Genomic DNA, 16,796 nt, shown 5'->3' with positions numbered 1-16,796 from the left:
CTGATGAATGGATAAAGAAATTGTGGTTTATATACACAATGGAATACTATGTGGCAATGAGAAAGAATGAAATATGGCCTTTTGTAGCAATGTGGATGGAACTGGAGAGTGTGATGCTAAGTGAAATAAGCCATACAGAGAAAGACAGATACCATATGGTTTCACTCTTAGGTGGATCCTGAGAAACTTAACAGAAGACCATGGGGGAGGGGAAGGAAAAAAAAAAAAAAGAGGTTAGAGTGGGAGAGAGCCAAAGCATAAGAGACTTAAAAACTGAGAACAAACTGAGGGTTGATGGGGGGTTGGAGGGAGGGGAGGGTGGGTGATGGGTATTGAGGAGGGCACCTTTTGGGATGAGCACTGGGTGTTGTATGGAAACCAATTTGACAATAAATTTCATATATAAAAAAAAAATTAAAAAATAAATAAAAAACGTATTGCCTTCTGTAAAAAAAAAAAAAAAAAAAAAAAAAACTCTCTTAACAAGGCAGAGGCCAAAAACATTTAAATACAGATGGAGTTTGAAATCTTTGAATTTTTTAATATGTTCCATTTTTTTCTGTATATGTATTTATAATACCAATAAAATACTCGGTTGTTTTTGGATAGTAACTCTATTTGCATTATTTACTGCTGTGAATAGTTTTATGGCTTGGTATTTGCATTTGGAAAGAGCCTTTGAATCTCTCGAAATTAAAAACTTAAATCATTTGTATGTTAAATAATACAAATGACTAAATGGGTTTAGAATTCAGACTAAAATATATCCTGCATTATTGCATGGTAACTTTGAAGTTATGACACTATTGTTATTGCCATGGAAATTTATATTCTATCATAGTTGTTATGATTTTACATGATAGGAGGAAAAGAAGCTGTGCATCTCTAGCACCTATCCAGAAGGAAGGAATGAACATATATCTTCTAACTACAGGAATTCTTACACTTTGATTTCTTCTGAAATAGAATTCTCATTTTGTCTCAAATCTTTGTTTTTCTCCAGTTGCACTCATACATAATGTCTGGCACATGTTAGACCCTCAAATATATACTTATTTGTTTGTACTTCATTTGAGTATCACTATTTTATGGGGGATAGTCAGAAATGCATGCCAGTTTTTCTCAGGCAAGCAGAGAACTGAGGCAAATTATTCAAATATTTTGATGCAATGAACCAGTTGACTGTAATTTTAAACTAATTATTTCAACTAATTTCTTGACTCTAGTTAGGTAGTCTAAATTCCTGTTTCAAATGCACAGCTTTTGCCTTCTTAGAAAGTTGCCATTTTGAGTGATTTTTAATCTTGACTTCCCATTTCACTTCCATTTACCATTTTCGTCTGGGGAACTTCGATTTTAATACTGTTTCCACAGTTACAAGCTTCGAGCTAATCATGACCCTGGGAATTGAGTTCTCAAGTGTGTATGCAAGCCTCTTGAGTCTCGGTTCCCAACGTAGACTGCTGGCTCCAAACCCTGCCCGTGGGGATCAGAAGCAGTGCCTGCCTGCTCACCCCGCCTGACAAACACTGGGGGTGAGCCAGAAGTCAGTGGTTCCTAATCAGCATTTGCAGGAACTGAGGAACCCATCTTTGGCCTTGCAAAGGAAGAAGAGTTAAGTCTCTGGTGCAATGTCCCCTATCTGTTGGTGGTTTCCACAGCCTTGCAGAGCCAAAAGGAAACTGTTGGACAAAAGGAAGCCCTCTCTTTCTCAGAACCACCAGGTGGACTGAGTTTTTCTTATCTGTTGGATTTTCCATAAGACATGTTTCCATAGAACATAAAGCATGCATGAAACTATAATGCTTTCCTCATTACTACATTTCCAAATCCTGATCATCCTTCTGGGTTGAGCTCAAGTCTTAGTTTTCTGTATTAAATTATGCTGTTTTATATCAGAAAAAATTTTGGTCTATAGACAAGTAGAGAGAATAATATAGCAAACAATTATAAATTATAAATTATAAAATAATATAGCAAATATACATTTGATGGGTTTTATTTCATAAAAAAAGTATCACTGATGGTGTTGATATAGCTTTTCTACCTATCCCCCAACATAATTCTCCTTTCCCCCTCCTCAGAAGCAAGTTGTACTTTTTCATTGGACTGTTAGCTAAAGTTTTAAAATGGTTCTGACTTTTTCTGGATCTCAGTTTTTGGCAAGGAGTCCAGTTTCAGTTTCCTAAGTGACCCACTTCTATGGTCCCTGACCCTAGGCAAGCATTAAAAGATACTAAGGTGTGGGTGCCTGGGTAGCTCAGTCGGTTGAGCATCCAACTCTTGATTTCCAGCTCAGGTCATGATCCCACAGTTCTTGAGTTCGAGCCCTGTATCAACCCTGCTGCCGTCAGTGCAGAGCCTGCTTCGGATCCTCTGTCTCGTTCTCTCTCTGCTCCTCCCCTGCTCGTGCTCTCCCTCCCCATCTCTCAAAACTAAATAAACATTAAAAAAAAACAACAATAAATTCTTGAAAACGTTCCATTATCCTTTTACAACAAGCTGTGAAAAGGTCCTGTAAGAATGTTTATACTATAGTAGATTATGCATGTAAGCCAATCTCTTTATCACAGAAGTGCACAAATAGAGGTGTGCTCCACTTTATAGAATAGATGATATTGCAACCATCTAACAGCTATTTTATAACCTGCTATGGTCAAGTTAATGAAATAAGCATTATAAAATATAAGAAATGCATAAAGAGTTGGTTTCCCCATCTTGCAAAATACCTACCTCAAATGATTATGATGCATTTTTGAAAATACTTTGTTAACTAGTTCACAATTTTACTTTAAATGTAGTAATACCACCCATGGCTTAAACAAAGGCTATACTATGAATTTTGTAACTTGATTTGTATTTTAGGAATTTTTAAATATTTAGTTGTGCTTTTTCCCCCAAATAACCTGAAAATTAAGAGTGTTTGCCCAAACAAATGAAAAACAACTGTTTACCTTAGACCAAATTATGAGTACCATTGGCTTCTTTACCGGAGCTTGAAAATGCATTATTGCACCTTGTTCTTTTGCCTTGCACTGGCAGTGGATCACTACATAAAGAAACTGCCAAGTCTAGCATCACAGAACCTACACAGCATGTGACTGTGTGTGAACACAAATTAAAGATGTCCTAAGGCTTGGATTGCTGAAATGTACTTGGCCGTATACTCCAATCTGTCATCTGGCCTTAAGCTAAAGACCAACACACATTTCAGGGAAATTCCTTATGAAATTATTATTCCCTAGCTTTATTTATTATACCTAGACAAATTGCATCATATTTTTAACTAACATCATTTAAAATTTCATATAAAATGTCCCTAATCTCCATTAAAAATTCAGTAAAGCACCATGAGTATAAATTTCTCAGTCACAGAAATTGTCATGGTCAGCCATCAGCGGGCACTGAATGTGGAACCAAAAATTTACTATAATTTTGATTTCTTTTTTCCTCTATTTTTCAGACGCTGCAAATGGATGTAAACAGGCTGAACATAACCTTGCTTCGGATATTCCGCCAAGGAGTGGCTGCAGCTTTAGGACTCTTACCCCAGCAAGTGCACATCAATCGTCTCATTGTAAGATGCCTACATTTTGCATTCCCAGTACAAACTTTGATCTTTATTGAAGGCTTTAGTAATAAAGAGCCCCCGTGCTACAGTTCTATGGCCCAGGAGCCAAATCTGGCATACCACCTCTTTTTGCAAGGAAAGTTTTATCGGAGCAAGCCTCACGCATTTGTTTACATATTGTCTATGGCTGCTTTCGTGCTACAATGGCAGAGCTGAGTAGTTGGCTAAATTGAAAGCTAGACTATTTGGCTAGTTGGCCCTTTCCAGAAAAGTTTGTCAACTCTCTGATAGTTCAGGGCTAGCTACTATCCCGATAGATATGAACAGAGGGGCCGAAAATACTTGTGTCACCAACGTAACACTACTCCCAAAATATTCTCCTTAAGAGTGAGAGCTTCTACATCAGTTAAGACACCATCTCCAGACAGTATCTATTTAAACCCTTCAAATGTATCAGGATGAAGGGTACCAAAGGCACAAGGCAGAGGATTTCGAATAAAGAATAAAGAAGACCCAACCCTTCAGGACAGCAGCACAAATGGAATGGATGAATAGATATGGCTGGAAGTCATGAGAAAACTTAGATGGGGATCTGATCTGGGGTGGGGATGAGGTAAAACCGAAGGATCTTTTGTAGAGGGCCCACTTCAGACCTATCTATCAGTCACCCACATCCTTTCTTTCCCCCTTTCCTCAGTGTTTGGGAACCTTGATGTCATCCAACTACACGTTCCCATCTGCATGTGAAGGTGGGTGTGAGCAAAGGCAAAGAAAGGCAAATTCAAATCATAAGATTTTCTCTTTGTAAAAATCTAATTACCTAAGGTTCCTGTGAAAAGGGGCTTTGGGATCATCTAATATCTCACTGCACATACCCCTCCTGTAAATTCTTACGCTCTTGCTTAGGCTTATCTGTCTATTGCATCAATATCTGTATTTTCAGCTACGGAGAAGAATTTGCTTTTTATTTTGCTTTAGAGTTTTTGTTTCTTTGAATTTTTTCTGTGTGTGGAGGATGAGTTGTTTCAGACCCCATGATAACTTTCATTCCGTGTCAACTATTTCTTGAGACTAAATAAACTTAAAAAAAAAACCCAACTGTAGTTTTTAACACAGTACCATTGAAGAGGAAATACAACACTCCCCAATATCCTGAAAGAATTAAAATTGGTTTTTATATCCAGGGCATAGCCGGCTCAAGTGAGAAGACAGGGATTACAGATGTCTTAGATCTAGACCTAAATCTTTTAGGTATGCTTAGATATCTTGGATATACTTTTGTGTGTATAGATTTATTGAGCATAATAGCTCTTTGCAGGGATGAAAAATAGTTTTGGAACACACAGGGAAGTATATGCTTATCCTCAGAGAATGCTAGTGGCATTTATATAAATATATATATATATATATATATTTTTTTTTTATATATATATATATATATATATATATATATATATATAGTTTGTTTTTAAGAGAGTGCGAGTGAGGGAAAGGGGCAGAGAGAGAAAGAAAATCTTAAGCAGGCTCCACGCTCGGTGTGGAGCCCAACACGGGGCTTGATCCCACGACCCTAGGATCACGAGCTAAGTCGAAATCAAGAGTCAGATGCCTCAACCGAGGCACCCCTATATAAGTCTGTTTCTAAGAGCAGTTATTAGAACAGATGGAGCTATGATGATGCAAGAGGCAGTAGAGTACGGTGCTTTGGAGGCAGGCAGACAAAACCGTACTGCATTTCAGCCTGACCATGTCCTACCGTGTGACCTTAGGCAAGCCACTTACGTTTCTTCATTTGCAAAATGGAAACTATGATACCTATGTCCTGGAGGTGTTTTCTGCATTAAATGGATAACAGATTTAAGGTACCTAGGAGTATATCAGGCACAAAACAAGTCATCTATTCCTACCATTGTGGTTATTAGGTCAGAAACTGTTTAAATTATTATAAACATGTTTCACGTCAGCATTATGCTGTATTTAGTCTTTGTCTGATATCTCCCGCAAACACAGAAACGTTTTTTCTGGGTTTCCAGGAGGACACTGACCCTGCATCTTAGTGTATGTGCTGCCGAAGTGAGCATGATACTGCATTTTATACCTGGCTGAACTTCTGATAAATTGCACTGAAAGATCGTTGTCTAGCATGAGCGAACTCCATGAATCAACAAGAAAATTCCCTCCATAAGTGCAGTGTTATTTCATTATGTCATTTTTGTGTGGTGTTTGTTTTGTGTGTGCATGTGGCGTATCAGCCATTTATGGTAAGAAATACCGTGTTTCCATTTCAGCTAAGGAGGTAATACTAATAGGAAAGTACCATGATATTACTGCCCGGCATATGCATTTCTACCAAGGGTAGATTTTAAAAGTATAATATACTTGAGGTGAAAGACAGGATCAGGGAAGCAACTTCAAAGTTCATCTAGCATCACCTTCCTTAGTTCAGCCTTTACGTTAATACAAGTTATAAGAAAAATATATGGAGTGGTGGTGTCTAATAATTGTACCATTATAACAGGTTTTATTTAATTCATTTGGTTTAAAAGGTTTTTTTTAAGTTTATTTATTTATTTTGAGAGAGAGAGCAACTAGGGGAGGGGCAGAGAGAGAGGGGAAAGAGAGAATCCCAAGCAGTCTGCACACTGTCAGCACAGAGCCTGATGCAGAGCTTGAACTCACGAACCGTGAGATCATGAACAGAGCTGAAATCAAGAGTGGGACGCTTAACTGACTCAGCCACCCCGGCATCCCTAATTTATTTGATTTTAAAATGCCTCTTTAAACACAAAATACTTCGGGAACGTCTACACGATATGTTTCAAAAATCACAATATGGAATGGAAATTAAACCAGAGTCCAATGAAATATAAAGATACAAATCTTGAAGTGTCAACTAATTGAAAGAAGGCCATTGGAAAATCTCAGGCTTTGGGCTGTTAATACTGAGTGTACCAGATAACTAATAAATGTGATTGCCAAGATGCCTTTGGACATTCTAGGGTTCTGATTTTCTTTAATGTTTCTAGGGGGAAGGTGAAAATATTTCCCAAAGCTGTTTAAAATGCCTATTAATGTACACAAATAATTTGCTTTTACTAGGGAAAGAAGAACAGTGTTGAACTATTTGTGTCTCCTATAAACCGAAAAGCAGGAATTTCGGATGCTCTCCCATCTGAGGAAGTGCTGCGTTCACTTAATATAAATGTCTTACATCAAAGTTTATCTCAATTTGGAATTATAGAAGTCTCCCCTGAGGTATGTTGTTCATGGAATATTTCATTTAAAAATGTGCACAGCTGGCATGACATGGTAACTCGATTCCGGGAGGTGTTGAAATGAAAGCTGTTTATTGTGTGTTATTTGATAATAAAAATCTCCCTAAGGGTCAGAATTCTCTGATCTTCATACTTAATATGTTTGTTCCTTACGGAATTTATTTTCACATCAAAATTCCACTCTGAGGCACTTTCTTCTCCAAATCTTTATGGTCTTGTAGCTTCTATTGACTTATCCAGTAAATTGTGTTGAAGAAAAGCCATTTGGATATATTTGTCGGTCGATTACTTGAAACTGAAGTGTCCAAAATTACACCCTTCTATTCTCTTCTTCAACAGGCGTACTCCTCACTGCCTTCGTTGTCACAGTGGTTGCCAGATACTTACCTTTGTCCACAATCTAGGAGTTCATTTGAGATGTGGTTTTTGTTTTATTTTATTGTGTCTTGTTTTCTGAGGAACATAATTTTAAGAACTATGAATGTATTCTTCATAGTGTTTTCTAAACCTGCACTTTTTAAATTGCCCCCACCATCTCCGCCATCCTCGCCCCTGAATAAATTCAGTCCCTTTTTACCTTCTGCTATGTCCCATTCTAACAAACTTGCTGGAATGATCATCATCCTGAATGCATTTAATTAAATTCACAGAATCATAGACTCAGACTCTGAGGGAGCATATGTGAACATTTTACAGATATAGAAACTAAGGCTCATAGAAATCAAGTGACTTCACCAAAGTGACAAAGCAAATGAGGTATAAAACAACCTTTGACATTTAGACATCTCGACTCCTAGTCTCTTCCCCTATGCAGGGAAGCACAATGCCTCTCACTTCAGCAGATATCACCGGGGTGGTATAAAAAACTTTGGTCCAAGACTGAGCTTGAATCCCAAAGCCAGCACGTAAGATGTGTGTGACCTTGGGCAAGTGATTTAATCTCTATGAGATTAAGTCTGTCTTTGGCATACTATCAGCCTCTCTGAGCCTCAGTTTCTTCATATCCAAAATGGGTATAGTAAAAAAAAAAAAAAAGGTGGGGGAAGTATAGTTTTATCTTATAGACTTGAAATATGAATTAAATTTTAGAAATATATGTGGAAGTCCTCACACAGAGTAGGGACCAAACAAATATAATTTGAATGCAGGACAGTTTTTTTATTGGCAGAATGAAGATGTATTTCATCATTGAGCCATGACTGTAACAACCTCCAGCCAGTCTTGCTGCATCTAGTTTTGCTCTCCCCCTTGCCCTCTCCATGCTCTGCACAACCCCAACACACACACAAGGGATTTTCCCTCTTGTCACACAGAGTAATCTTTTTCAGAGCAGATCTGGCCGTGCTCTCCTAATGTCATGATTCTTGATTCTTCTTTGGCTTCCTAAATGCTATAGAATCACATCTAGATTTCTTAATATGATATATGGTCCTTTGTGCACTGGACTTTCTGATTGTTGGACAGCACCCTCCTAGTTTATGCTTCAGTACCTCTACACTCAGTGAGTACCAGGACACCCCCATACTCTCTTCCCTCCATGCTTGTGCATATGTTGATCCATCTGTACACCTTTCATGGTTCAAGATCAGTCTACTATATAACAAAGCCTTCCCTTGTGCTTCCACAGATGTGGGCTCTTGCTTTGTGTTCTCACTGAGCTTAGTGCAAGAAGCCCTTATCCCATCTTGGTCTTCAAATCTATTTCTACCCTATAGGCTCCTTGAGAACATATGCCATTTCACTTTATCTGTTGTCTCCACCCTTCATTCAGACACTGGCATATAATGGCACACAAATAGACAAGCAGTGTGCTAGGTAGTGTCCAAAGTTGGACAAATAAATGAATAAACAAACAGGTAAATAAATAAAATACGATTTTGGCTTTCAATGAGTTTGTATTCTCGTATAGGGCAAATAAGATATAAGCAGATAAGGAGAATACATGGTAATGTTACCACACTGGGCCATAGGAGCTTTGAGGAAGAAAGCCCCTCATTTCCTGCTTCAGAGAGGCCAGGGGAAAAGGTCAATATGAGCTTAAACACCCAAACTCCTCCTCAACCCTGATTGCATGTGACTCTGAAGGGCTTCCCTTTTGTATCCAACCAAACACCATTTCCATATCTAGGCCCTTGACAGACGGCCTTGCACACTATCTTGCCCAGGACAGTGCTGTAAAATTTAAAAAGACCATTGGGTTTATTTATTTGCTCCCATAATCTTTCAGTGAATATTATAAGCACTCTTCCCTGTTGCTTTATTCTGAGTTTAAATGCCACTCTGAATGCTTTAGGAATATAGCAGCTTAGTGAGTCATCCAGATTTGCAAACCAAGAGAAGCTCACCAAACAAAAAAAAACAGTAAAAATTAAGTATTTGTCCTCCAACACACCTCAGCCCAGTGATAATGAGGGGCTTGTCACAGAAGTATTAGTCCACCATAGACCACAGGTCTGTAGTGTAGTTGAAGAATGGAAGTATACTTGATGGGCAAAATGTGATACTTTTTATTAAAGTGTAGAAATTTAGAAATCTAGGAAATCTAGAATCTAGAGAATATTACCTGACAGGAGACTGGGAAGTATTTTAATTGGATATGAGGCATTTCAGTAAGGAGAGAAGGATGGATTGTTTGCGGCTTTTTGTTCAGGCACTTCTAGAATGGACCCAGCATTACCCTCTGACCTGAAGTCCTAATGCAGAAACAGGAGAAAGCCATCTATGGTCCCAGGCAACCTCAGCAACATAGGGTCCAAAGGGGCACTGCAAAAGCATTTGTTGATATTTGTTTAAGCTGGTGATGGTATTCTGTTTCTCCATTTCTTTATTCATCTTTGTCATTAACGCTGATAACAACTTATGCCTCAACCCATTCTTTCACATTTTTATTCCAAATTATCACTGTGCTGTGCTAACATGTTTATTAACAGAAAAAAAAAAGAATATTGGTATTTTGGTTTCTCATCCTTTATCTGGATTAGAGAACACTGTGAATGCAGTCTCAAAGCATCTATTTCTAAGTTAATATGCATTACTTTCAGGGAAGGACATGTTTTCCATCGTTGCCGTTTCTTTATCTGCTTGATTTAATTGGAAATGACTCTTGGGAAACAAAAATACCAAATACAGAATTACTTTTGTTTATTCATCTGTTTTCACTTTAATCTAAGTTTTGGGGGAGAAAAAGATATTATTTCTTTTATATATTTTTATGAGCTGGAACATTGTAAGTGCTCCCATATTTTTTTATTATAAGATGCTCATAAAGATAAAATTAGACTTCCTGTTGCCTAGTAAATTAAATCTTAGGGAAATAAAATGAAATCCATTATTTTAGTTTCTATTTTTAAATTTTTTATAAAATTAATTAAAAATTAATTAATGACTGAATTAAATATGTATTGAAATAGTAAGTTTTACATTGATAATGCAAAAATGATCTAGGATTTGCTGTTGTTGTTTAATGGTGAATTATGCCAGTTTGGCAGGTCTTATGTTTCAAAGGAGGAAGTTACCTTCCTTACTAACAGGCCAAGGTGCTGAATGATGCTTTCATGGAATATTCACATACAGAAAAAAATACATACCAAATAAATATATACCATTACCCATGAGCATGGTGATTATTCCTTGAAACTAGAACATTAGTCAACAATCTAAAGAATTATAGTCCTGACCATACAAAGCAGAGGAGGAATACAATTAAAGATAACATGTGTTGGGTAATTCAGAACGAATTGTTCACTTTATGCATAATACAGTGGACATTTAGCATTTATCTAACAAAATTATATTGTTGTAGGATACACCTTGTTTATCTACCTAACTCAATTAACCGATAATTAAAATATTTCCACTTCATTCTTATTCTGTGTGCTTCATCTCTTCTAAAAAGATATATCTCCTAAAGGCCTCTGAATCATGTCTTCTAGCATTTGGGATGTCTCCCATCACTTGGGATCAGAATTGTTTAAAAAAAAAAAAAACAATTAAGACAACTATCGTGCATCAAATTATTAAACAATGCAGAGAAGCCGTATTGTGGGTACAGGAAACAGCCCAAATTTTAAGTAATAAACAAAATTCATCAGCTTCTTTCACTGCAACAGAGTTGAAGGGCAAAGCATGTAGGTAGATGTAGCTATGATATAAGACGTAAAGATAATACAGTGGCATTGGGTTTGACCTGACTGTGGAGCCTCTGAATTATTGAACCCTCAGCCCTTTGACAAACTGTAAAGGCATCACATTAACCTTATGCAAAGGTTAGATTGGAGATTCCTGTGAATTATACTCTTTTGACTTGTGGGATCTTAACTACAAACTTTTCCATTTATTACCCTATCCTTATCAATTTTTTAGATCTCTGTACAAATATAGTAGTGCTCAGGAGTAATAGCATGACTCAGAAGGAAATCTATTTACCAAGAAAGCGCAGTGACTAAGTTCTAGGAGTTCAAAACAAGTGCCTTTCTAACTAGGAGTGGGGGAGTGGGGGTAGGAGGTTAATTCTTCCATCATCACCACTTTGGCTAAAAGAGAAAACAAACCAGATTTGTCTTAAGCAGAAAGGAACATGTTGATATTCCAGAGGTGTCGAACTATAGCAGAAAAAGAAAAAGAAAGAAAGAAAGAAAGAAAGAAAGAAAGAAAGAAAGAGAAAGAGAAAGAGAAAGAAAGGAACCAAATCAGGTTAGGAACACAAAATCTCTTTCCACCCACCTAACCACTGCTTTTTATCCAAATTTTACATGAACTAAAGCTCAGATCCTCATAGTTAAATTTGACAAGTTTAGGCTGTCTACTTGAAGGCTTAACTAGTTTGCTTTTATAGCAAGCAATAGTTGTTATTTAGTTGCCTGTAAAAAACTCATTACCATATTTATACCTGGTTTCTACAAGAGTTGTTTTTTTTCTGATAGTTTCCAGCTATGTTTATAGAGGTATTGTATTAAATATGATCTGGCTGAGGTCAAAGAGTAAAAGACAAGTCACCACTTGAATGCAAGATTTCCTTTCCAGTAGGATACTTGGTTTCTAATCATTTCATCAAGCAAGTATTTTCAGATTCTCCCTCAACTGACCACTTACATATTTTTCAAATATATACAAGTCATTTCTTATATCTACGAATTTGTGTCTTAGAAAGTAGGCAAGATGTTACAGTGAGCATATCAGTGTTTTATAAGCAAAGGCAATGGAAATTCAACTATGCAAGCAATAGGAATCTGCCTCAAATCATTTTTATAATCACAATTGAACTCCAAGATCCTTTCTGCTCTGTTTTGTTCAAGTCCCCAGCAACTTGAGTTCCAGGATAAAAGTTTTTATAAACTATTTTTTAAGGCAACTATTTCTTTTTGTCTAATTTACAAACATTGAATGTGTTGTATCTTTTAAAAAGTCTTGAAAAATAATTTAATGATGATTTCAAAGTTCAGACACCTACAAGGACAGGGGTATTCTTTTTCTTCAAGAATTTTATTTTTGACACAACTGTGTATTTCTCATGATTCTGTGGGTTGACTAGGATCAAGTAGGTGGTTTTTCTCTTCCACATAGTAGGAGCTGAAGTCACCCCAGTGGTTACATTAAGCTGGGCACTCATCTGCCACTGGGGTGCCCAAGATGAACTCTCATTCTCCATGGCCACTATCCATGTGGCTTTTTCATCATCAATATCTTGTTGTTCAGGGCTTTCTTAATTGTTGGAGGCAATATCCAAATACAGGCAAGGACTCTCACTGAAGGAAATAAAAGGCATACTTCAACAAAATGGAAGTTTAGATGAGCGGAAACATTTGACTTGATTTAGCATTTATGTTTTTCCCAACTGTAGGCCATTCAGTTTCAAGCTAAAGTTTCCTTAACTATGAATCTTTAAATTTCACTGAATTATAAAATTTAATTGCCTTCTAAGTTGTGATAGTAATAGATGTAGGTTTTTTTTTAAAGAAGGAGTGGGTGAAATAAAACTAAGACACTCATTCACATTTTATTCAGCTTCTTCTCCACCCTTTCACCCACTAAGCAGCAAGCAAAAAAAATTTTAAAGGCGCAAGTAAAACTATTTATCTTACTTTTATTTCCAAATAATTCTGCACTTTTTGATGCTCCCTGTTGCTTTAAGTAAAATATAATATCCTAACAATTTGTAGGTGGAGGTGAACTTCAATCAGGTGGAGGTGAACTGCAAAAGTAGACTGCATTCAAAGGAAAAAAAAAAGATTTGACCAAAGAGAAAAAAAGGAAGGAAATGATCCTGACACTGTTACTCTGTTTATAAAAGCATCAAGAGATTTTGTTTGCACCTGTTTCACTTTTGTTTAAAGTCAAGAGCTGCATTACAGCACGTAAACCAGGGTGTTGGTGTTGTGGGAGGGGACTTAAAACAGTAAGGAAAGCTTCAGAAACAGTTTCCTCAACACAGAAAAGAACAGAACTCTTTTACTTATGAACCAGGTAATTTCCCAGAGAGACTGTTGGAGGGACATTTACGAAGTCTAGGACCCAATATGCCATGTCCGGCACACTCGCTCCTGCACAGGAGATAAAATCATCTCTTCATGTATAGGGACGGCTGTCCTCGTCTCAGATCAGTTTGAGAAGCAGCTCTGGCAGCGGGGGATGTAGGTGTGTTCTACTACACTGAATGGAGTGAAGCTAAAAATATGTTGAGTGTCTGATAAGAACGCCATTCTCCTCAAACTCTCATTTAACGTCAGACTTTCTGTTTTGCTTTTAAAGAAAAATGTTTTACAAGGGCAGCATGAAGCGGACAAAATCTGGAGCAAAGAAGGATTTTATGCTGTTGTCATTTTTCTCAGCATCTTTGTTATTATAGTAACGTGTTTGATGGTAAGTTTGCTTCTTTATATATCTTATCCCTTACTGAGCCACTGCTTAATACTATGGGATACTGTCATTCAAACGAATGTTGAAAAGACTGGGAACAGAAGCAAGGCTTTGATCCTATTAGACTGGGAATATTTCATATCTGACGGCAGAGTGATAGCTAAGGAAAACCTAAGGAATTACAGATTCTGACCTGCAGAATAAGGCTGTAATTGCACTGAGGCTTTTAGTAACTTGATCAACCCTGGGAATGAAGCTTTAGAAAGTGATTTACTGTGGTCACTGGAGCCCTCAAAATCATTAAAGTCTCATGGGCACACTTGGGGCTTACTTTATTTCTTCTTTTATATCATCTTTATGGAACTCAGGACAAATTTTAAAAAGAAACGTCTTAGGGGCAAGCTTATATCTTTAAGAATCGTTGATTTCCTTATTTATTTTTAAAGATAAATAGCATTAGATATTAATGCTATTAGATAAATAGCTAAAGATAGATAGCATTCTGCGAAATTCTAGGCATTGAAAGGGATGATCATAGGCTCAAAGGCTAGATAATTCACTGTCGACTAACTTTTTAGGTGAATGAATTTAAAAAGTATAAAAGTATACATGGCAAATAGTTCTGTAAATTATAAATTATAAATGTGTAGCCTTTAAAAGTATATTTCTAATTAAAAAAAAAAAAAGAACCCAGAGTAAACCCACTAAACTAGACAGCTCTATTTTGTATTGAGGGAGTTAACAGTTACTTTTCAAATACATTGATAAGATTTTCCTATTCTTTCAAAAATTCTGTGATGTACTTTAAAATATTTGATGTTTACAAAGGGGTTTAAACATTTTTTTCCTTGTGCTATGTTCTTTTTAATTTTGTACATTTTCAAAAATATACCTTCCTTAGCTCTTAAATGCCCCCAAAAGACATCACACTACATACTATTCAACCAACAGTATCGCTAAGTGTCTTATTGGTTTTTGTTCATTTATGTTTCCCCTGCTGGGGAGGGGTTTATGTTAGAAAGATTAGGGCTTAGTTGGGAAAGGCAGAGGCTGAGTACGTCTAAACTTGAAGGATATAAAACATTTAAGGCCTTGAACATGGTGATGATGGGCATATTTCCTCGAGTCTAAATATAGGAAGCAGTAAGGACACCCTAAAGCTTCCATCGTCATGAATTCAGAAGCGTCTGGTCTCCTATGGGCACACATTTAGCAAGATTTCTAAGAATTGTGACACAATAATAAAAAGAATAACTTAAACATTGAGTAAGAAATTTGATTTTTATGTATTAAATGGTGGAGACTGAGAGGGAAAAATTTAATGAGACAAAGTTGGAGATTTTAGGGAAACTATGACTGAGACCTCTGGGCATTTTTTAGTATTTTAGAGGGTGTGTTTTGTTGTTGTTGTTGTTGTTGTTGTTGTTGTAATAGTTAATTGCACTATTTTAACATATGCAGCTCTTCCTTAATCTGAGGAATCTTGAGGGCTTTTTTCTCTCTTGTCAGTCACAATTAGAGTGTTTTTCTGCTTCATAGATGAAAAGATGGGAGGAAGAGGACAATTCAAGGAGGTTGAGAGTGCTAAAAGCAGAGACTGCTGGGGGGGCATTGGGAGGGGTGGACGGCTAAGATTGGGCACAGCAAAGGCTAGGGTAAAGGAGGGAAGTGGGAAAGCAGATTCCTGAGCAGCCTCTGAGTCCTGGAGGGCAGAGAGAGGCCCAGCAGAGCCTGCTCTTACCATGTAAGACTCGGTCCAGGCTCTGCCTCTCTAACTCAGGAGCACCTGCATATCCAGCATGACTGGATAAATCCTTTCATGACATATTGCTCTCATGAGGCAAAAGAATCTGTGGTGGCCACACTCTCAACCCCTGGGGGCCAGAGACTAGCTCTTCTTTTCCCAGTTTCTGCCAAGCATCAATGTAAAAGTCAGAAACCTAGATAAGTCTGCTCCAAAGTTACTAGAACAAATCGAGAAAGGAATGTTTCCAAGGTATGGGTGATTGCTGTCCACTGGGTTGGCAGTTAGATTCATCCATTCATTCAGTCTACAAATTCCTGCAGGGGATACACTGTGGACCTGTGGTTGGCACTGTGGCCAAAGGAGAGAACAAGATCCCTATTCTTGTAGGACCTATACTCTAAAGAGGGAGGTGGGGGGGCACAGATAATAATTTAGTACTTTTTTTTTTAAACAAATACTGAACATGCTGCATGATTCCAAGTATTTGACCTTCTGGAAAAGGCAAAACTTTAGAGATAATCAAAAGATCAGTGGTTGCCAGAGGTTTCAGGGGAGGAGATGGATAGGTAGAGCACAGAGGATTTTTATGGCAGTGAAACTATTCTGTACAATACTGTGGTGGTGAATACATGGCCTCATGGATTTGTTAAAACCCATAGAATGTGCAACAAAAAGAGCGAGCCCTAATCTAGACTACGGATTTCGGTTAATTATGATATCCAGTATTGGCTCATCAATTGTAACACATGTGACCACACTAATACAAAATGTTAATAGGGAAAATTGTTTAGGGAAATAGGGGAGAGAGGGTATATGAGAACTCTGTACTCTTTGCTGTTTTGTGTAAACCTAAAACTGATCTTAAAAAATGAAGTCTATTCATTTTTTTTTTAAAAAATCATATATTGTGCAGTGCTGTGAAAAGATACCTTAATAGTGAGTGAGCGGAACAGAACCCTCGGAGACTTCCAAGATATGTGACAATGTGGGGAGAGGGCCTCCCAGGCAGAGGACAGAGCAGTTGAGGTGGAAATAAGCCAGCCTCTCTGGGCTTAACAGGAAGGGTGGAAGCTGAAAGTTTTAAACAGAGCTTTGATGTGATTTGATGTGTGGATTTACAAGAGCAGGTGCTCTGCTGGTGAAGAGTGGTTGGGGACAGAACACGAGGCAAAGCTGGGAGCAGTAGGACTCTTCTGGAAGCCATTGTGTTAGCCGGATGACAAAGATGATGATGGCCCAGAGGAGGGATGGTGGTGGAGATGGAGAGAAGTGAGCGGTTGGGATTTATTTGTAAACGGAAATGACAGGATTTGCTCCCTTCTCAGGGAGAAGGAAAGAAAGAAATTAA

The 16,796-nt window shown here is 37.4% G+C and overlaps 1 protein-coding gene across 2 annotated transcripts in view; it reads left to right on the top strand.

Annotated features, from left to right (window-relative positions):
* PTPRR (protein tyrosine phosphatase receptor type R) overlaps positions 1-16,796 on the top strand; it is a 246,474-nt gene that overhangs the window by 124,431 nt on the left and 105,247 nt on the right. For both annotated transcript variants that reach the window (XM_043565026.1, XM_043565027.1), the window contains 3 exons: positions 3,464-3,577; positions 6,671-6,826; positions 13,594-13,704. In XM_043565026.1, coding sequence (XP_043420961.1) covers positions 3,464-3,577; positions 6,671-6,826; positions 13,594-13,704 — 381 coding nt within the window. The remainder of the gene's footprint in view (positions 1-3,463; positions 3,578-6,670; positions 6,827-13,593; positions 13,705-16,796) is intronic.

This window comes from Prionailurus bengalensis, chromosome B4 (assembly GCF_016509475.1).
Source record: "Prionailurus bengalensis isolate Pbe53 chromosome B4, Fcat_Pben_1.1_paternal_pri, whole genome shotgun sequence".
NCBI lineage: Eukaryota > Metazoa > Chordata > Mammalia > Carnivora > Felidae > Prionailurus > Prionailurus bengalensis.
Note: the sequence above shows the minus strand (reverse complement) of the source record. Positions and strands in the feature narration are given on the sequence as shown.